Source organism: Sesamum indicum, linkage group LG4 (genome assembly GCF_026168435.1).
Source record: "Sesamum indicum cultivar Baizhima isolate 11 linkage group LG4, ASM2616843v1, whole genome shotgun sequence".
NCBI classification, from domain to species: Eukaryota; Viridiplantae; Streptophyta; class Magnoliopsida; order Lamiales; family Pedaliaceae; genus Sesamum; species Sesamum indicum.
In genome coordinates, this window is record NC_142660.1 from 20472117 (window position 1) to 20492811 (window position 20695).

The 20695-nt window shown below is 36.8% G+C and overlaps 2 protein-coding genes across 10 annotated transcripts in view; one reads left to right on the plus strand and one right to left on the minus strand.

The window, feature by feature from the left end:
• Positions 1-421: 421 nt before the first annotated feature.
• On the plus strand, positions 422-5293 carry LOC105161163 (long chain base biosynthesis protein 1b-like). 9 transcript variants are annotated; one of them, XM_088879893.1, is made up of 6 exons: positions 422-865; positions 1223-2117; positions 2744-2918; positions 3172-4372; positions 4481-4874; positions 4975-5293. In XM_088879893.1, exons 1-2 carry the CDS (start codon positions 527-529, stop codon positions 1748-1750), a joined length of 867 nt encoding a protein of 288 aa, XP_088736019.1. In that variant the 5' UTR covers positions 422-526; the 3' UTR covers positions 1751-2117; positions 2744-2918; positions 3172-4372; positions 4481-4874; positions 4975-5293. The 9 variants fall into 9 exon arrangements, with proteins under 9 accessions (XP_088736019.1, XP_088736017.1, XP_088736021.1 ...); XM_088879891.1 differs by having other exon boundaries at positions 3172-3597; positions 4242-4372; positions 4481-5293; XM_088879895.1 differs by having other exon boundaries at positions 3172-3597; positions 4245-4372; positions 4481-5293.
• Positions 5294-6531: 1238 nt separating this feature from the next.
• The window catches only part of ILA (putative protein kinase regulator ILITHYIA), a 28209-nt gene continuing 14045 nt past the window's right edge, over positions 6532-20695 (minus strand). The window contains exons 25-60 of the mRNA XM_088879389.1: positions 20459-20581; positions 20164-20244; positions 19965-20081; positions 19342-19514; positions 18123-18200; positions 17883-18030; positions 16473-16595; positions 16293-16349; positions 16111-16221; positions 15838-16029; positions 15586-15759; positions 14518-14628; positions 14358-14427; positions 14158-14236; positions 13784-13886; positions 13541-13711; positions 13315-13437; positions 13115-13228; positions 12726-12832; positions 12585-12636; positions 12393-12499; positions 12251-12310; positions 12050-12164; positions 11243-11353; positions 10989-11126; positions 10792-10914; positions 10577-10648; positions 9975-10087; positions 9315-9473; positions 9091-9187; positions 8828-9010; positions 8437-8631; positions 7938-8117; positions 7708-7840; positions 7480-7558; positions 6532-7100 (exon numbers count right to left, since the gene is read on the minus strand). Of these exons, the coding sequence (XP_088735515.1) occupies positions 7061-7100; positions 7480-7558; positions 7708-7840; positions 7938-8117; positions 8437-8631; positions 8828-9010; positions 9091-9187; positions 9315-9473; positions 9975-10087; positions 10577-10648; positions 10792-10914; positions 10989-11126; positions 11243-11353; positions 12050-12164; positions 12251-12310; positions 12393-12499; positions 12585-12636; positions 12726-12832; positions 13115-13228; positions 13315-13437; positions 13541-13711; positions 13784-13886; positions 14158-14236; positions 14358-14427; positions 14518-14628; positions 15586-15759; positions 15838-16029; positions 16111-16221; positions 16293-16349; positions 16473-16595; positions 17883-18030; positions 18123-18200; positions 19342-19514; positions 19965-20081; positions 20164-20244; positions 20459-20581 (4212 nt within the window). The 3' untranslated portion in view covers positions 6532-7060. The remainder of the gene's footprint in view (positions 7101-7479; positions 7559-7707; positions 7841-7937; positions 8118-8436; positions 8632-8827; positions 9011-9090; positions 9188-9314; positions 9474-9974; positions 10088-10576; positions 10649-10791; positions 10915-10988; positions 11127-11242; positions 11354-12049; positions 12165-12250; positions 12311-12392; positions 12500-12584; positions 12637-12725; positions 12833-13114; positions 13229-13314; positions 13438-13540; positions 13712-13783; positions 13887-14157; positions 14237-14357; positions 14428-14517; positions 14629-15585; positions 15760-15837; positions 16030-16110; positions 16222-16292; positions 16350-16472; positions 16596-17882; positions 18031-18122; positions 18201-19341; positions 19515-19964; positions 20082-20163; positions 20245-20458; positions 20582-20695) is intronic.

Consider the following 20695-nt stretch of genomic DNA (forward strand, 5'->3'; position numbering starts at 1 on the left):
TCTATAAAAAATAAAAAAAATTTGTGTAATTAAATCTAATTTAAGGGGTATCAGTATAATTTACCGAAGTTAATTTAAGGGGTATCAATATAAATGCCTATTTTTGCTCGTCACAAATGAAAAAAATAATAATTTAAATTTAGAACAAGCAAAGTTTTTGTGAAATCAAAATATTAGTTGGTCTTTAGTTCTATATTGATGATTATATCTTTAAATGTACAATTAATTTATTGAATTTTTATATAAACAATAATCGGAAGATAATAAATAACAAAGCATATATATTATAAATTTGGAAGTTTTTGTAATGTTGAATTTGTTAGGGTGTTATATGTACATATAGGAAATGTTAAGGGCAATATGGACATTTCACTCCTACTTTTGCAGGTTGAAGACCAACTGACAATCAAATTGGGTTAGTGGATAAAGTGACTGCATCACAATATTGTACCCCGTGATGGAATTGTTCTACTTTCCATTTTTCATTTACTCCCGATAATGGGGCTTTCATGAATCGTCACCGTTGATGATGGGCTCTCAATTTCTCTGCCATTTCCCCCTTCCAATTTGCCGTAATTGTTATAGTCGGTTCTTGGATGATGGTTATGGTGATGGTAAAATTCTTTGGTGGCGGTGTTTTTCCGGTGGCCGGAGCGGCGGCTCGCGGTGGGATTGGGAGAAGAATGTAAACCCCAGGCAGCGCTCCAGATTTACAGACTCTTATGTGGCGGAGGAGTATGATGAGGAGTATAGTTTCAGAAACTCAGCGAAAGAGAGGATTTGGTGGTCTGATGAAGACGACGACGAAGACGACGAAGGGTTTGGGATTCTCGAAGCTTCCATTGGGTTTAATTGGGTTTTTAAGGTAGTCTTTTGGACTCAATTTTTTGCTATATCTTCAGTGCTATTAATGTAGAGTTAAGATAATATTATCCCATAGTTGTAGTGAATCTTGGCAAACCCATGAGAAATTCGTTGCTTGATTATTTTATACTCACCTGTCTTAAATTTTAAAGTTCACATGGGCAGAGTAGGGTTGAAAAAGTGAGAAATTTTACGATTTTGTACTCTTAGGCGCAGTAACTAGTGATTTACAATTTCGTAAGATGCATTCTAGGGCAACTCATTTTCAGCTAATATTTCACTACACATGATGCTAAGTAGTCATGCCGGGAATTTTGTTTGCACTTTTTATGATGCAATGGTGTTAGCTTTACTGCAGATTTTTCGAGCCTTTGGGTGGATGATTCCTGCAGTTATCATCTCGTTGCTGCTTGGAACGGGACCTGACACTATCATCATGGCCTTGGCACTACCCCTTGCCCAATCAGCACTTTCTTTGGCTGCTGAAGCATTATTGGGAAGGGCCAATGAACCCCCAAGACCAAGACCTAAGAACAAGAAGAGGCCTTTTGTTGGAGCCACAAACCGTACTAGAGTGAGAAAAGAAAAAGAATTCCGAACTCAGAAGGGAAAGGAAGCTGGGAATTATAAGTCATGGGTAGATGCAAATAATATTTCTACCAAAAATGAGAAATGTAAACAACAAAGATTCAATGGATGGGACGAGCTAGATAATCAACAAAGAGTGGATAAGGAACCTCGTGTTGGATCTGCTAAAAACGCAAATGAACCAAGAGCTCAAGCGGAAGTAAAATTAAGGAGGAGAACAAAGGGAGATACTCCACTTTTGATGAGACTACTGATTGCAATGTTCCCCTATCTGGGATTTTGGACAAAGTTGTTCTAATCTACTTTAGTTTGCATACGAAGACATTCCATTCTACTCTATTTTGCTAATTTCGTTACTACAGTTTCCAGCCCTTATCTATTGGCTTACTAGAGGATTGTTTACAGTGTATATATATATATATATCTATATATATATATCCTGTTTCCTGTTTTCATAAAGAACGAATACTGTGAAATAATACTACACATAGTAGTTTATACAGTCCTTGTTGAATCTGAATCTTGATCTTCGAGTAGAAGGCTTGAAGTTATGCGCTGTATAGGATATGATTTCAAAGTAGATGAGTTATGGATGAATGCATCCCAGAAAACGTCATTCCTTCTATTACTGAAGACATGAAGTATGAACCTCCAGTATTGGAAAGGTGATTTTTTTTTATCCGACCGTTTTTTCAATTTTTCTGTAGATAATGTGGAAATTAAATTTATTTCTCCTTTTTTCAGCTTAATTATTATGTTCACCTGAAGAAATATAATAAGTATTAACAAAATAGGTGGAACATAAATATTTCATTTCCTCTTATGGCATTGCTTCAATTTACATGCATGACCTTTTTGTGTGACATTAGTTCTTCACTGAAATGATAGCATTTCTTCTGATTCACAGCTGAAATTTCTTTTGCACTTAAGACTTTAGTTTCAAGACTATGCTGTGAACTTTTAGATTCGTAGTTACATATGAGTTCCTTTATGCAGTGCTGCTGGACCACACAGTGTAGAGTGTAGTCAATGGTAGAGAAGTAGTGAACTTCCCAGCAGCAAATTACCTTGGTCTTTTAGGGCATGATAAGCTACAAGTAGTGAACTTTGGTAAATGTGGTAACTTAGAGTTTTGTGCATTTTAATGTGGTAACTTTGGTAAATGTGATAATTTAGAGATTACTTCATTTTTCTCTTGTGGCAGATAAGTAATCTCTTCAAATTAATTCTTTGAACATTGATCATTTTTCCTCTTTTTCCTCTCTTGTTTGGGCGTTGGTGGCTCTTACAGTGACGAGGGCGTCCATTGGGGAATACAAAATGGCCTTCACCTCTCTAGGAGTACTGTTGTTTATTTCAAGCACAATGACATGTTGTCTTTAGAAAGCATTCTGGAGAATGTTACGCACGAGAGCAGACGAGCTAAGAAGCTTAGGCGTCATATCATTGTAGAAGCTGTCTATCAGGTATTTTTTCTTGCAGCCGTAACATTAGTTTTAATTATTCTTTGTGTCTTGTTTTTTGTCTTCGTTGAAATTTCACTGATATGGTGGGTGTTTGTGGGAGATGAATTCTATTCAATATGGGAAAATGAGGACTTGTGCTGTCAATATATTTGTGTCTTCACTCCTATTTGACTTCCATGGTCAAGCAACTTACTTCGGAGTTTTGTGCTGGATCATGAAAAGTTTTCTTCTGACTGATCTGGTGTAATTCCAGAATTCTGGTCAAATTGCGCTACTGGATGAAATCATCAAATTGAAGGAGAAATACCAATTCTGGGTATACTAGATGAAAGAAATTCTTTTGGAGTTCTTGGAAGTACTGGTAGAGGTCTAACTAAACATTGCAAAGTTCCAAAGTTCCAGTAAGTTCTCACCACCTTGCTGATTAATTGGTTGTATAATTTTGTCATCTTCTCCATTCCACTAGTTTTTTGCTAGATTGCGAAGGTGGATATTGTCACTGCCTCAATGGGACATGCATTGGCTGCTGAAGGAGGGTTTTGCACGGAAGTTCTCGAGTGATTGATCACCAGGGGTGCATGTTTTTTGGTGTCCATTATGAATGCAAATCCGAACCCTAGTTTTGGGAGATTGAATGGTCTAGGTTTACCTGCTGTGTCTTTGGCTGGCAAAAGGATAGGTATTCTGGATGCCTCCCTGAAACCAACATAAATGTGTACCTCATCAGGAACTCTAGTAGCACTTGAGTAGGCTTCCTGTGTTTAGGGTGGTATACGCATAAAGCATGTCTTAAATAATGGAAAGTAGTGGCTCATTTTAGATGGCCTTAAAAACCTCAGTTATCGCACCTTTTATATCATACACTCTTGCATAGAAACACATACATATTTCCAACTCAAAATAAAATTGGTTTTATGTATTAGGTTGGAGCATTCAACCTTCAACTTTGTTGCTAATCCCCTAGGATGTTTCAATTGATCCATTTTCCCCTTTCATGCATTTTTTGTTTTATTGGAGGAATGGGCTCCAGTGTTGCCTTGTTCGTTATTTTTGTCAGAAACTAAGCATCTGAGCAATCTTTAAGGAATTGGATGCATCTTTATCCTATAAGTTATTTATATCCTTGTAGATAGTATTTTCTTTTGTCAAGTAGTTTTTATGTCTCCCTAACAATGGTATGACATCGTCATTGTAAAATTTCTTGCTGGAGAATTAGAGAGTTTCAGTGCTTGTTGGTACTTGCTAAATAAATTGGTAGGATATTGGGTAGCAGAATGTGTTCCCATAAAAAATTCTCTGCCTGATATCATGTATGGATTACAGCAGGTTTGTCAGACCTCCAAGGCCTTGAAATAGTCAATGATCTGGAATCACCGATAGTTTTTCTGAGACTGCAGAGGTCCACAGGATCCATAAAGGTTGATCTTCGAGTTGTGGAAGATAATGCTAATCATGTAAGTGGTCTCAACTCTTAAGCCATGTCTATGTGTCTGTGTTGGACCTGTTTCACTCTCTGCCAAAAATAAATATGATGCGCTGAGAACCAGATGATGTGTTTGCAGTTATTGAAAGAACACTCCATCTCCGTTGCAACTTCAAAAATATCAACAACAGACAAGTGCAAGTTACCTGCTGGAATCAGATTATTTGTTTCTGCTGCTCACACAGAATATGATCTGAGGAAAGCGTGCGAATCATTAAAGAAAGCCACAGTCCTTTTATTGGCAGGGCAGTGAATCTGGCTTGTGGATGTAATGTGAAAGGTCTCTTGGCTGGACAGCTCTATTATGGAAGCCACAACACAAGACAATGAAGAAATTGCATTCTCCTCTGTGCCTACAAGTGAGAGCTAACTTTGATAGCATTTCATGTGTTGCATCTCGACGTGCCTGTTACTGATAATGATGGCATTTGCAAACTCGGGACCGCGGAACTTGAACGTCTTTGTGGTGTTAGGTTTGGTTTAATTATGCTGCTCTTGTATTCCAAAGTATACTACAAATTGAATATAGTTTTTGATTGTGCTTTAAATGCAATTTTATGTTTTATTTACCAGAAACGTACAGAGTTATGAGACACAGGCTCTTGGGAAAAAGGGCTGCTGGTTTTCTGGGTTATTGGTGGATTTACAAGGTTATCTGACAGTGTCTTGATCATCAGACACCTTAGGAAATAGCGTCGTTCTATCATGTGAATTGTGTTGTTGGATCTTAAACTTGATTTGTATTTGGAGTTCTCAGACTGCAGAAGCCTAATGTGTTAAGTTGATGAATGTACAGTGTACTCATTCACGCATTCTACATTTTAGTACATGTTATAATAGTAGTAACGTTGTATTTTGATTCTTTTATTACTAATTTTCATTTAATCTTCTACTTCTTTTCTTTCTTTTTTCCCCTTGTATTTTGTGTTGGCAATATGAGTTGAAAGTATACTAAACTTTCCTCTTTCCACTAAATCAAATTTTTAATTTTGAGCTCAATTCACAAATAATAAATCACAAGGGACTCACTAAATCTCAATTACTTGATAAGTCGACATACTTTAAGGTTGATTGTCCATAAATTATAGAATTCTAATGCTAATTGCCCACCTGTTTCATGATATTATATTGGTTTCAGTTGCAGTTCTGCTCAGCTCTCCTAATTTTTCTCACAACATAGTATTTCCTAAATCTAACTTTTATGAAGTCTCATAAGAATTAATTTCGTAACAAACGCAACTCTTATTTATAATTTCCACTTCCAGAATTAAAGAGGATACGCCGGACTCAAGACTCAGTAGATGATTGTTAAAAGAGTTTAGAGGCAACTGACATTGAAAAATTTATATACATACACAGACAAAATTGCAGAATTAGTCCTGCATATATGGGGGAGTGGCAAAATTAATCCCATAAATATTGAAATTGATAATTTTAGTCCTATAAGTTTCAATTTAGTGGTAATTTTAGTCCTTCCGACCAAAAATCTCCAAATATTAATCGGACAAGTTGGCGTTTAGGGTTCCGATTGCCAACTAAGTTTGAATTAAATGCACAATATCCTCTTAAGATATTGACATAAGAAAAAAATTAAAAATAAAGGGGAAAAGACTATCTTTCGCCTTTCTCTACCAATACGAGGGGGGAAATGAATGAAAATGAAAATTAGTTGAAAGGGAGTGAACATATATGAAAATTGGTTAATGATGGGTTGGCAAAGGCGAAGCTACTGTTAGAAGGCCGGCATCAGGATCGTTCATTAGAGGGAGAAATTGAAGGATGGAATGCTAGGATTCGAATTAAGTCAATTTGAACCCTAATACTTCAGCTGAATTTGAATCATAACATTTCATCCCTCAATTTTCCCGTCTGGTGAATGACCTCGACGCTAGCCTTCTGGCCAAAGCTTCGCCTTTGCCAACCCATCATTTCCCCTCAACCAATTTAAAATTCTACGCCCCAATTTGTCCAACTAAAAAATCTAACAATTTTTTGTTAGAGTGATTAAAATTGCCACTAAATTGAAACTACAGGATTAAAATTATCAATCAAATACTACGGGACTAATTTTACCACCTATACATATAGGACTACTTTTGCAATTTTGACTTTTATGTATTAAACTTTACATTGAAAAGAAAAATAATTTGATATTTATCTGAACGAAAACTTATGTGTTACATTTATTTCAGCTTTCAACAAATTCTAAGTACTTATACCACCTTTCAACCGCAAGACGCCAAACAAAGCGACCAGCAATTTGGATGCTCAAATCAAATCAAACCAAAGCATAAATACAAAATCTATGAAATCTCACACACCCCTAATTCAGGACATTTGAATAACACTATAATTTTCATTAGCCGTAGATTTCATTGTTCCAGAAACGTTTATATAGAAACAGGATCTCACTCTGAGTTCCTCTGCAAGGACAAAATGGCTGTCGACAACATCAGCAATTACAAAACAGAGATGAACCAGGAAGTGCCCTTCTTCAGTGGGTGTATACTTGAGTATATATGGGTGTATCGGATCCTCTTAACAAAAAGGGGATTCCGGGGTATTAACTTGACCCCGTTTCTCCCTGCTCAAGAGATTCAAGAAACCTTCAACGACGGGCCCAAACTGTATAGGTCAAAACTGCACTTCAAAGTCTTAATCAGCCACTGACCTCACCTTCACTCTCTTCGCTGTCATCACTGTACCAATGGAGCCAGTTATGTCGGGATTGTTAAACATTTTACATACTTGAGAAAAGCTTGCAGTCTATGTCTAATAAAATTTGTACCAGAAAACAATGCAAAGACTTTAGACCACATCATGCACCATTAATTTGCGAGATTCCGTTTATTATGACATCAGTGGTACATTTAAACATCATTAAATGAAGGCTTAAGATGAGAAAAGAAAGGTTAAATTAGAGGCACACGTAATTGCAGAAATATTTTGCATAGAAGAAAGAACAATTGTAACAGCCACACAATTTCTTAAATATATGGGTACCAAGAGTGCAAGAAAAATAGCATTAAAAAGCATCCACTAAGATCCGCAAGAGGTGAGATGAACAAAATTTCTCACCTGTGTTCCGGGAGTTTTGATATTCTTCTAGCATCCAAACCTGTGATATATTTTTGTGCAGCTTGAACATATTCTGTTCCTGGAAGACAAGCAGACCTGGAGTTAGGAATGAACTAAAGCAGGGAAGTCCACATCACCAAAACTTAAGCAGAAATCTGGATCATGGAGTTGGCTTCAAAATTGGAAATCAAGATAACTTAGCGGCAACAGGAAGCAAGAAATGCATACCCTTTGACAATTGGAAGCTGTGCAGAGCACATCTTTCTGCAGCTAGCCTAACAGGCGTAGATCCATCCTTTAGGCATTCAGCAAGCGCAGGTCCAAATAAAGAAGTATGAATTATGAGCCCCTGGGCATTTGCCTGCATAAATTTTCAAGATTAAGTAGTTAAGGTTTACATTTAATAGAGTTACATAAAATAAGCTACTATTGTAGTCATGATGATGCAACATATGTACTTTGGCAACTGCCTTCAGAGCATTTAAGGCCCTTCTTCTGACTTCACTTGAGTCATCCTGCATTGCCAATACCAAATAGTTCAAAGTAGCCACATGCGCAGCAGTGTTTGAAGGATCATTCCTGATTTGATATAGAAAAAGTCTTCCCAAAGCTCGAACTGACGATTCTCGAACAGGGAACTACATAAAACCAAAGTATTAGAAGCATAAGGCATTACCAAAAAAATATATAACTCCTGAAAATTCAATAATCAGAATGCCAACTCCGTTCTAATATACATGAAACTGAATATAGATAGGCATTGCACCTAGCAACCCATCACAAGCCATCGTTGGCATAATAAGTGTTAAAGATGGCTCCTGGCACAAAATAACTCCCCTAAAATTATCATTCCACTGTGATGGCAAATTGATGTTTAGAAAGTCCTATTGTGTTAAAGTAACTTCAATTGGTGATAAAATTTCATGTGAAAATTCAAGTGATAAAACAAGGACATACCTTTTCATCCTTCATTGAACTTTTCAGACATTCCATAATGCTTGGAAACAATGGAGAGGCACAAACTATGGCAGCATTATGCCTAAGCATGGAAGATATAGCAAGAATAGATCCATGCCTTGTAGTCCAAGTAGAAGAGGAGGCTGAATCTGTTACTCCCGTAAGTACTTCAGAAATCTGAGCGTTTTCCAAGTACTGTCACACAAATATCATTACTCATCAACACATAGAACACCACTTTCCTCTTGACCTATGAATAATACACATATATAATTTTAACTGGGACCAGACTTTCTAGAATAAAAATTATTTAAGGTCCATGGAGAATAAGAACAAGTTCATGAAATAATGTCATAGGTTATAATAACTTGCAAAGATTACTGCCATTCACCTGCAATAAAATTCCCAAGATACTGGCAGCAGAACTTCGTATTTGATCATCTTCACTATATATGATATCATTTAGCTGGGTATGGACACGTATTATAACCACACTACTTAAACTTTTCCCAGCATTCTTTATCACGCCTTCCAAAGCTGTCAATATTGCCTCCCGAATTGCAAGATCTGATGCCTGGTAACCAATAATGAGTTTGATTATATTCTAGAGATTTAAGCCCACTTGAGCATGAAAGATGAATTTCTGAAGTTCACCTGCAGACCAGACAAAAGATCACCAACTAAGGGATCGATCCTGGTACTGAGAGCACTAAGCTTTCCAAGGGCGAATGCAGCACTTGAACGTACAGTCCTACAACACAATATAGGATGGTGAAATGAAGGCTTAAATAAGTAAATTAGTTCTCCATGCCAATATCACTCCACGGGTAAAGGCCTAACAGATAGCATTAAATTGAGCAAAATTCCCATGAACTAACCTTGTATTGTCTTGTAGACACTTGACAAAAGTTGTTTGAAGTTGGGGAAGAAAAGGCTTTAGTGCAATACCACCCTTCTGTATCATGATACTCAAAGTTGACAGAATTGCACTCTTTACTTGCCAAGGAAATCGGTCTCCTATGATGCGAATCAGTGGGCTAAAGAAAAGCACATGTAAGATTAATGTGCGCGTTCAACTTACTTTAGAAACGTCAAAGGGTCATGCAAGGGACAAACCAGTTAGGAAGCTGATAACTGTGTACAGAATATGATGACATTTGTGCAGTAAATTAATTTGTCTAAATATTTAAGTGAAAACGTATTCTAATGAAAAATATAATATATAAGTACACACATAATTATTCTGATATTAAAATACTTCAAATAGAAAAGGACATCACCGAATTAGAAGTAGATTTTCTCTTTGATAATATAAATTTGAAAAAAAAATATATATATACAAAGGTTTTGTAAGATAAATTAGCAACTAAGATTCCCACAAAGCATGGTCAGAAATAATACTAAATCTCCGTGAAAAGTAAAAATCAGTCCAAGAACCAAAATGTTTTATATGTCAGGAAAACCCAAAGAGAAGTATCTAATTGAGCACTAAGCAGCTTCAGCTTAAACGCGTGAATAAAAAATATCATATCACATACCCTGTAATTGGAATAACGAACTCTTTCAGAGCCTTTTCACTTGTCACTTCTATCAGCTCGCCAAGACCCAAAGCTGCCTGTTCTCTTAGTTCAGCAGATCCACTTATAAGACCCTGAGAAACATAAAATTACACATCAGGTCTTCTAAGAAGCTAATATAAGAAGAATTTGAAACGAAAACATACAAGAAAATATGATATGACATCAATCACAGGCTTCATAAGCATAACTGTTATAATAAACATGAAACATACGGCTTCTAGATTCTTCATTCAATTATTCAAAAACATAAAAAAATAAGAAAAACAATTTTGAAAGTTCCGAGTTGATAACTTAAAAAATGATTAATATAGTACCACTCTCCAGAAGCTGCACGCAGAACCAAGAACATTGACAAGAAAAATTAAATTGCTGCATAGATTTGAAAGTGCTCAGTTGCTATTCCAGACAGCAATTTTCTTGGGGGGGGGGGGATCACTTTATGATATTTATTCTGTTTCTATTTTGTTCTTTTTAGCCCCTTTTTGGTGAGGGCCGAAAACCAACTACTTTCAGACTGCAGATATCTAGATAATCAACTTCAGTGAAATTCGATTTAGTACCTGGAGGAAGATAGGTAGTACAGGTTGAAGAGCTTTTGGCAGAGCAAATCCAGGTATTAGAACAGGTCCTCCCTGTATCCAAGGAATAAATGCTCATAACTTAATCATAAATAACTGATCTTCAGCAGATGAATTTAATAAAAAAAAATTCCGTATCTCATTCAAGGTATCTTCCATCTGTTGCAATTACAAAATAGCAGACTGTCAAAACTTACTTTCTTCTTTCTGCGTTCTTTGTCCCTAGATGTAGACACCGCATCCCGGACCAGCTTAATATATGAAGGAAGAACCTCTTTAGGCACTGAATTTACAACCCTCAGCAATGCTTCCCATGCAACCTATAGAAAATGTCACAGGGTGAAAAATGCAGAACCTAAACTGATACAACACTAGATATCCTTTTGGACATTACCGCAACTGTAGCAGAATCGGGATCACTAAGCAAAACTATCAAGGTAGATATCATGTTTGGTGCTTCATCAACCAGATACAATTTGCTATTCTGGAAGAAGTACCCAATCAGATACGAAGAACTTCTTCTTATCGAAGCCTGGAAGAATGAATAAGCAATCAATTAGGATTCTTTGCTAGTAGTTATTTTATTCTTTGTGCAGGACTCAGAGGTGGTCCAGAGAATATTGCAGGTCAACAACAAACATTTCCTGCCTGATTATCAGCAACGCCTTTTAGAAGCTCGGAGATCAAAGAATCTGTGCCTTCGTCATCAATAACCAAGACGACTGTTTCTGCTGCCTTCTTTGCCAACTCCTGAACATTCTACAATTTCAAAGAAAAGCAGAAGCATAAATAAACATCACTTAACCACATAAATAAGCAAGATCAAAATTAGGTAATGGAGGCAGAGAACGCAACAGCATGTATGATTAAATATTTTCAGTTTTGGTCATCTCATTCTAAGTGGGCAGAATATTCAGTTAATAAGTATTTATGCAATTTCAAATTATATAATTAAGTATCTAGAAGCATGGACACAGTCTCATATATTGTGCAGGTAACCAAGCAAATTGGACATTGTGCATCAATTATATGAAAGTTGCGACACAAGAGGGAGTCATGCTGACTAATACAAATATATTAGGGGTCATTCATTAGATCTCAAAGTCAACAACCCATTTTTACTTCAGATTGTTGTCGGTTAAGAATTTGATCATAATTCACTATTATCTGAGGTCAAACACAAGAATCATTCCCCCCCCCAAAAAAAGGCACCTCTATTCTCATCTTTAATGATGTTTATGTAATTATAACGATACTTTATAGATCTCCATTGGAAGATCAGGAAACCACAAAGTGGGAGGAGTTGTCTTGACACATGTTGATGAAGGTGAAGGGAACAAGACTCTCTATCTTAAAACCCCTCGGGTAACACAAAACGTGAAACTGGTTTATTTTTGTAACTGAACAGTATGCTGTTAAATATTTTAAGTGTTGCAGATCAGGAGCACCACATACCTTATCATCATCGCCCATAGCAGCAAGTAAAGCAGGAAGGACAGTACCAAGGTGGAAATTTAGACCAGGTCCTGCAACCTCAGCCAGAGCTCCCAAAGCATGCGCATTGAAGGCGCTGTAGGCAAACCAAGATATGTTGGTAAAAATGTAGAGTACTGTCCATATAAAAAGTTCAAGAAATCTGCAAACGTTTGTACGTACGACAGTGGAAGATGAACGAGCTTAGGGAGGATATGAGGTAGCACAGCAGTGGTCCTGACACTATAATTAACAAAGATAATTTAGTATTGCAACTGTTAAAAAAATAATACAAAGCAACCACAGATATGAACCTAAAACATACCTCAAGATTTGCTTTAGGCCATCTAGAGCAGTATCAGAGGTTTGTTCATCCTCCAAAGCATGAAGAAGCGTTGGAACAATTTCATCGATTGCTTGCATACCAGCACTCTACATAACCAAAAAACATGAAGAACTTTCATTTTACAAAGTTACGCATCAACCAAATCTTTTTATAGGTATGTTGAAAGGATACCTTGTACAGGGTACTGAATGCTAAGCCTGCAGACTCGCGAACCTCAGGCGTGCTGTAGAAAGCGATAAACAAAAGGAGGGTATGAGTAATCTATGTACCATGTTCTGCAGTTACATACCCGAAAAAAAAAATGATACAGACTTATCACAAAGCGCAGTCCGGATTGTAGGAATTAGCTCATCCATGAAAGTTAGCAACTGACTCTTTCCAGCCGTAGCCATCACTTCACTTAGACCAATGCACACACCCTGCATCTCAATTTGTATAAATAGTTAAAATAATGAAAAATATTTAAATATATAACCACATTTCTTACAGATTCCAAAACTGATAACTACACAAAGTTAGAGTAACAAATAACAGTTAAAGAATTTGTTTATTGCTATGTATATCAGAAATTGCTTCTTGTGAATACCTAAGATTGCAATTAAGCAACAACAGCTCAACCACATATTCAGCCATTTAATTATTAAGTTGGGTGCCAGGTGAGCAAAATATAGTTTGCAATAGGAAAGAGAAGAAACGCTCACTTGTCTTCTGCTAGGATTCGGGTCACTAAGACCCTGTGCTAAAATTGGAACAATCAGAGGAAGCACTCTGTCACCAAGCTTCCTGACAAGCTCACCCAATGATCGTCCAGCAACCTATTAAGAGAACAATTTTACATGTCAATAATATGTTCACTAAATTACATTTCTTCAATCTCATGAGACAGCATTTAATAAGGCACCTGTCTCCTCTCTGAAGAAGATGAAGCCAGAGAAGTGATTAACGTGTTCATTAACACTGGCATTATTTCCTTCAGAGTTTTTGGAGTGTTTGCAACTATGGTCTTCCACACATGCAATGCAGCCTGGCAGAACATAAAGTTAAAATATAAAAATACTATGACGGAGAAAAACTTGGAATACAAAACCAAGAGCAGAAGTCATAATAAAGAGTTAACACCACTATACCTGCCGAACAGTTATGCTGACATCAGTACGAACCATATACAAGGCAGCAAGAACTTCATTACGCTTTTCTCTTCCAAGAACTTCAATAATAGCCCGTCCTTGTGCTTCAGTACTAGCACCTTCGTCATCACTGCCACCCTCCAGAAGTGCTTTTCCGGAGGTTCCAGCAACCTAAATAAGATGATACGATTATGTAGCTTCAACAAGGGAAAGAAGACCAGAAAGGCTGTGAAGAGTACACACCTTAAATAAAAGATCGCCTAATAATTCCACAGAACTCTGTCGAATTCGCCAGTTATCATTGAATATACCATCCTCCACAGCAGGAAGGAGTAGTGGCAGAGATCTGAAAACATATAAAGGCAAGGCCACTCCAGATCATAATAGTTAAACTTAAAACTGAAAAGCCACCTCAAGCAGTAAGAATACAGCAAGCTATTAAAGGTAAGTTTCAAAACTTTTATGTGGAAGCATCATATCGTTTGGCCACACGTAATGCAACAAGTAAATCATATGAATACAGGACCAAATAGTATCGAATTAAAGTCAATCAAGATGCAGAAATATGAATGACCGCTCGAGATATAGAGGAAACTATATCGTTCATAAGCACATACGTTGTTGCATAATGCTCAACCAGGACATGCCCAGCACTGAGTGCCGCATCACGTACAGACTCATTCTCATCAGCAAGACCTGGACAAAAAGAATGCTAACATTACAAAAACTCCAGTAAACATGAAAGTGAAGCCGTTTGACCAGAACACCAGCTGCATTGAGCATTCATCTGAACCATAACTTGAGGAGCGGGGCTTACCATCTAAAATAGCAGGGAGAACCTGTTGCAAATAGTTCTGGAACTGAACACCTAAAGATCTTGGCAGATACTGCAGGACAGTTTAAACGTTTCATCAAATTATATAGCCTGCATGAATTGAAACAAAGATATACAGAAACCAGTGAAAAACAATATTCACCTTGAAAAGCGTTAAGTAACCATCTCGAACTGAAGCTTTTGGGTGAGAACAGTTCCTTATAATGTCAGGAAGTATGTCCTCGAAATACTGTGTCCCAAGTGCAGCTAGTACCTGAAGACAGAAGACGCAGCATATCGCATCGTCACTTCCATTAAAAATAATAAGAACCAAGAAATCATCCTTTCACCAATATCCATGCATAATATCAAAATAATAAATCACATCTCAAAGTATGAAGAACAACCACATTTCATCAACTTGAGAATATTCTACCTAAAAGTCTCACTTAAATTAATGGTGTGAAACACCACTAACTCTAAGCCGTTAAACATAAAGTATTTGCAAGCATTGATAAGTGAAGCAACATTTTTTCAATTTCTGAAAGAAGTAAAAGAAGATTTTCTCCAGAGTGTCTTTCTTTGTCAGGTATACAGGTAAGCAACGACAAACTTCTGCAATGTTATAACATAGGGGTACTGTGAGCAGCACCCTTCAATTAAGCAGCAGAATATCAGATTCAATTGGCTGTGAATGTATAATATCAAGAGTGACTTACATCTGACACCCCTTGAGATTAGTTCTAATTACACAAACACGCTCCGCCCTTCGTAACATTACTAGTACACCCCTGAGGGGTTATTAGTGTTATCTATGGGGTATTTGTGTAAGATTTTGCACTAGGTGGTGTAGTTCTAATTAACTACAGCCGTAAGGTGTACTAGTAAATTAAAAAAAGGCAAGGGGTGTATCCGTAATTCGAACATTAGTGTCAAATAGATGATATGTTGGTCAGTGTGCAAAGGCAGTTCAGAAATTGATCTCAGCTTAAACAGTAATCAAAACCGTGATTCAAGAGTAGCTCCAAAACAACAACAGAGTCCCACCCATTTCTAGAGAGCATGAGCCAAGAAAACCCTTCCCCCTGTGCTTCAAATGGAGAAGCTCAAACACAAATGAAAACAGAATGAAAGTAATCATAATAACCATTGTTCATACAACCAGGAGTATAATGTACTTTTCAAACAAATGATGAAAATGAAAAAGAAAAACAAATTACTATTTTCTTACCTCACTCAGTCCTTGAGCGGCTCCAGAACGCTCAACATTGCTACCATCAGACTTCAGAGTATCTAATAACCATGGAACAAGATCAGGGAAGTTCTCTTCTCCCATTCCTCTTATGAGAGAACCAATCGCCCTTGCAGCAACTGATCTAACTTCAGGAATTGGATCAACGAGAACCTGTTAACAAACAATTAAATTTTAATATAAATTCCTTCTCTTAACAATTGGCTACAGTAGTTATCAATAAAAAGTTACCTTTTTAACTTCAGGGAGAAGCAAACCGATATAAGGAATCATATCCTTCGGCTCTGTAACTAACGAACACATGTTCCCAACTATTTGGGCAGCCTTCTTCTTTGTCTCGGCACTCCTTTCCCTCAGCCCTCTGTGGACTATGGGCACCAAGAGTGCAAGAGAAGGAGCATCTACAGTATTAATGAAGGTTGTCTGCAAAATTCAGAAGCCATTAGAAACCCATTTGCACTAAGACGACACACTCCACGAACATGAGTGAGGTTGATATTTTACCTGGAGAAGAATATCAAGAGAATACTTCGTATAATCATTAGGATCCGTGAGACCCATCAAAAGTGTGGGGACGAGTGCTGCTATTTCTGGATTTTTAATCACGCTCCCAACCTAACCGAAATGGAGACTCATCAAAATATAATAAAGTGCACTAATTGAACTTTGAATAATTTCTATTTTACCTGCTGAAGCGCTGTTTGCCCAGCTGACTGAACTTTGGGGTGAGTATCTGTAAGTACCTGTAGTAAAACCGAAAAAACAGCTCAAATCTAGCAGCCCATCAACTGAAACTTCATACATGCGTTCTATGTGTGTAAGAAGCAGAGAAAGACAAAAGCCAGAGGAAATCTAAAATCAGAAACCTCCGTCAACTTTGGAACAATCTTGGGAAGACATTGAGAGAGTTGCTGTGGAGCACAGTAAGCCATTGCACCTAGTAGCTGTACACTGCTTTGCTTCGTTCTCCAAGCTTTATCTTCAAGACCCTGACATGAGAAGCACAATAGTTAACCTTTGCTCACATGCTTACAAAATGAAACTGATCGGAGGACACCAAATTGAGAAAGGATGAAGGAATAATGTTAACTCCCACGGAAGCACAAAACTCGAAACCAGCTTAATCGACTCTTACCATTATACTGTGGTGTTAGCATAAGAAGATATCTTAGAACGCATATAGAGAATTTTTCTGTCATTTCCAAAAGATGGCCCTTATATTTTTCCGTTAAATACCAATGTTAAGTAAAAGCTATATGTGATCAGTAAATGATGTGCAGATCTTGAAAAGCAATATTGGCGTCTTGATACAAGATGGAAGCATTTACATGGTTAAGACAGGAGAATATCTTCCGTTACAATTAAGATGGCAATATTATGCAATTCGAAATTTAAGTTTTAACCTGATCTCCTAACTAAAAATTTGGGACCAACTTGGATTTCACTACCACCTCTTTCAGATATTCTAGATTCACAAAATTTGTTATTGTGTTTGAATTCTTTTTGTTTCTATTAAACATTATCCTGAATTTACACGTGGTGTAAAGTTCCCTAGAAACAAATGAAAATGCTCAACAATCTCTAAACTAGCTCTGTACCAGGACATGAAACTAAAACACAACCAAGACATGCAAGTATATAAAAGTAGAAGTTTTTCAATCATTCCACTATATGATGAAGTTAATAAAATTTGAATGGCTCAGCTGAAAAAGTCATCCTTGACATGTACTTATACCCAGTACTATATATATATACATATATCTCAATCTGGAACTTGGGGAGCAATCTAGATGTGAGAAGTCAGGCAGGGCAGAGGAACATTTCAACAACAGAAACTGATATAATAGATTACTATTTTGAAGATATGAAGATCATTTTACTAGAAACCAACAAACCACGAAATTCGAACAAAATTCCCTTGGCAAGTCCAGTCAGAGGGATCCAACAGCTAAGAGTTCAGTGAAATTTGTCAAAATCTGAATTTCAGATGATTAAGCAACTGCAAACACATCAAGCTCTGGATACAATCTACTTCAGAAAACTATCATACTTTTTTGGAGGAGACTAACAGAAGAAAATTAGTCCGACATCCAACCACATTCATCTACAAGTTGGGAATTATATCAACATTATAATCAACCAAGTCTCACAAAATCAATCTCAAGTAGTTAAAGTTCTACTTTAGCAAAACCAAGTTCATCGAGGGAGCTGGTACATGCAAATGAAGACGTTTAGCAAAATCAAGTTTACTTGGGAGCTGGTATGAAAATGAAAACCTTTAAAAGGGACGGAAGAACCAGTTTGACTCCTTGAGCACTAAGTTTTGACATCATTGCACGTGCTGCACCCTCAGCAGCTTCTCGAACAGCAACAACTTGATCAGAGAAGGATACAAGGAGTAGGGGTAACATCTGAATCACATACCTGAAGGAAAAAGAGGGGAGGGAGTTCATCATCACTCTGTCAGGAGTTAATACGGGAGCAAATGTTTCACATGATAATCTCAAAACACGTACGGTTCAAATAATCTCCCCAGCTTTTCACAGAAACATTCAAATGCCAGCAAAGCTCCTTCACGGCTTTTAGCAGAATTTCTGCAGTGCAAAAATATGACAGCATTGTTGCTGGATCAGGGAGCCTGCTGATTATGAATAATTCCCACAATCCGATACCAAAACCATTGCCAAAAATGATCAAGGTGTGTAGACTACAGAATGGTTGAGAATATAAGCATGTTACTCCACTTATGAGTATACAAGAGAAAAGAAAAATCCACATATATAATGCAATATGAGAACTTATTGGTCATCCAAGTCCCATTCCAGTGAGTTTCTTCTTAACAGTAAAGATATCCATGTTTGCAAATTGCAATTCAACTTCTTCAGTATTAGAATTGACCTGAACTGTATGCACCAATTATATCATACTAAATTATTCTTTTTCAGTTGTGATTTGAATGAAATATTCAAACAGATAATTGAAAAGACCTATATTGCATTCCATACATGATTGTCATCATAAAATTTCCAAGTCCCTATGATCTTATGTCAAATTCAGAATTCAGGTGACGAAAAGTAGGAGTTAATTGTAGAGACCTTGGTTGATGTTTGTACGGTACACAGTACCTCCTCCCTAAGGTTTAATATTCATTGACAGATTTCCTTTTCATTAGGCCACAGCAGCAGAAAGAGGACATCAGGAAAAACAAACAGTGAAGATCCACTTTTACCCTCAACAATATGGTCTCGTGTAAATGATGAATATAAACCCCCAGCAACGTTTGGTTAAATTTACAAAATGGCACCTAAAGTTTGTCCAATATACAAATCTCTCCAGCAATGCTTAATATTTGTAACTTATCATAACTATTAAAATTACTTTCGATAGGATAGCACACTTTGAGATTTTGAAATTTGATCTTAAATTTTTAAAATATGTAGCAAAATCTGATATTTTCTGATACAATTATAAACATTTTACTCTAAAAATATTCAAGAACACATTTTTCTAGTACCTTATCTATTGCTTTTAATTTACCTTGATAACATCCGGTCACGAATTAAATTATAAGGAAAAAATATACAAATATTAGTTAAACTGACTCGTTCTTGTAACCACAAATTCAAAAGCCTAGATCCCTGCTTCCAGCTGTTGCTCAACTACTGTAACCGTGAGGTAAAGGAAAAGAAGTAAAGAAGTCAACAATTATGACATGAAACTCTCTCCAAATCAAACCTGTCTGAAAGCCCATCTCGTAAGGCTGTCACAACATTATACTTCTTCAGACATGATATCCCAAATCCTTTAACCACTCCAGCTAGTCCAAATGCTGCTCCACGACGCTCACCATATTTGTCACTCTTCATCAGCTGATCAAGAAGTCTGGAAATAAGAGCTGCTGCTTCCTCCTGATGCATAAGGTGCCAGAAAATTTAGGCATATTTTCTTTGAGTTATCTCCAACACTCTCATTAACGTGGAATATAATTTGCCAACTAGAATAAGAGTGAGATAATCCATCCAAACACATGGAACCGTAAGAATGACTGATCACTTTAGGTTGGAAAAATTTGTCATACTTTAATTGCTAACAAGTCCATGTACCATACACATAAAGTATCAGAATTTGTTAGCATGACTCCGATTCAATTGGCTATGTCCACAGAAACCAAGTTACAAATAGGACAAACAAATTCACTTAATCCAAAACCACAAAGAACATCGGTACAATCTACAACAGATTAAAGATATATAAAATTTACTATAAGCAGAGAAATCAGGAACTCAAAAATGGTTCCCAAGAAAAGCACAAGCAGTTTGAAAAGAGTGTCTCAGTCTTATAGGGAACCAGCGGAATACCTGCTTTGATTGCATTAATGGTGAAAGGCAGGAAGAAACTGCTCGTTGTACAGTCTCAGAAGGAGTGTTCAGTACATCCAACAATTTCTCCACAACAGCATGAACTTTAGGGTCACCCTGGAATATGACACAAATCAACAGAAATTTCATGTGAAACATCCATTTCACTGTTAGTCAGCTTATAAGGAAAGGCTCAGACCTTTGACAAATGCTTTGCCAGGGCTCCTGTGAATATGACCACACCTTCACGCACCAAATCGTATTTTTCCTCATCTGACGCCTGCAAGTTTCATAGATAAGAAAGTAAGGGAATAAATACTGTTTCATTTAGTAAACTCAACCTCTCAGAAGGTCCAAAATGTACATAATAGCAACCAAGAAATGCAGATTTTTCAAAATTAGATCAGGAATATAATATATAGAGACAATATTACAAGTATAAAATCAGGATTTAAAAGTAAGAACCAGCAGGTAACATTAGAGAGGGAAGTTGCCTTTTTGTTCAAGTAATTCTCAAATATGGGAAACAACAAGGAAACGTTGTCTCTTCCATGCTTGTCAATAATCATAATACCAGCATCAACCATTCTTCCTCGAACATCGGCATTGGGATCAGCCTGCAGGTAGAAGTTCATGCACCAAGTTCAATTTCAGTCAGACACAAAAAGAAGAGGAAATTGTAGAAAAGTAAAAGTGGAAATTTATATAGCAAAACTAAGAAAGTGCCTCCT

Coding starts and splice junctions, on each gene's coding strand:
- LOC105161163 (XM_088879890.1), top strand. CDS start 527: ATGATGGGCTCTCAATTTCTCTGCCATTTCCCCCTTCCAATTTGCCGT. Junction 866..1,222: donor GGTTTAATTGGGTTTTTAAG/GTAGTCTTTTGG, acceptor GCTTTACTGCAG/ATTTTTCGAGCCTTTGGGTG.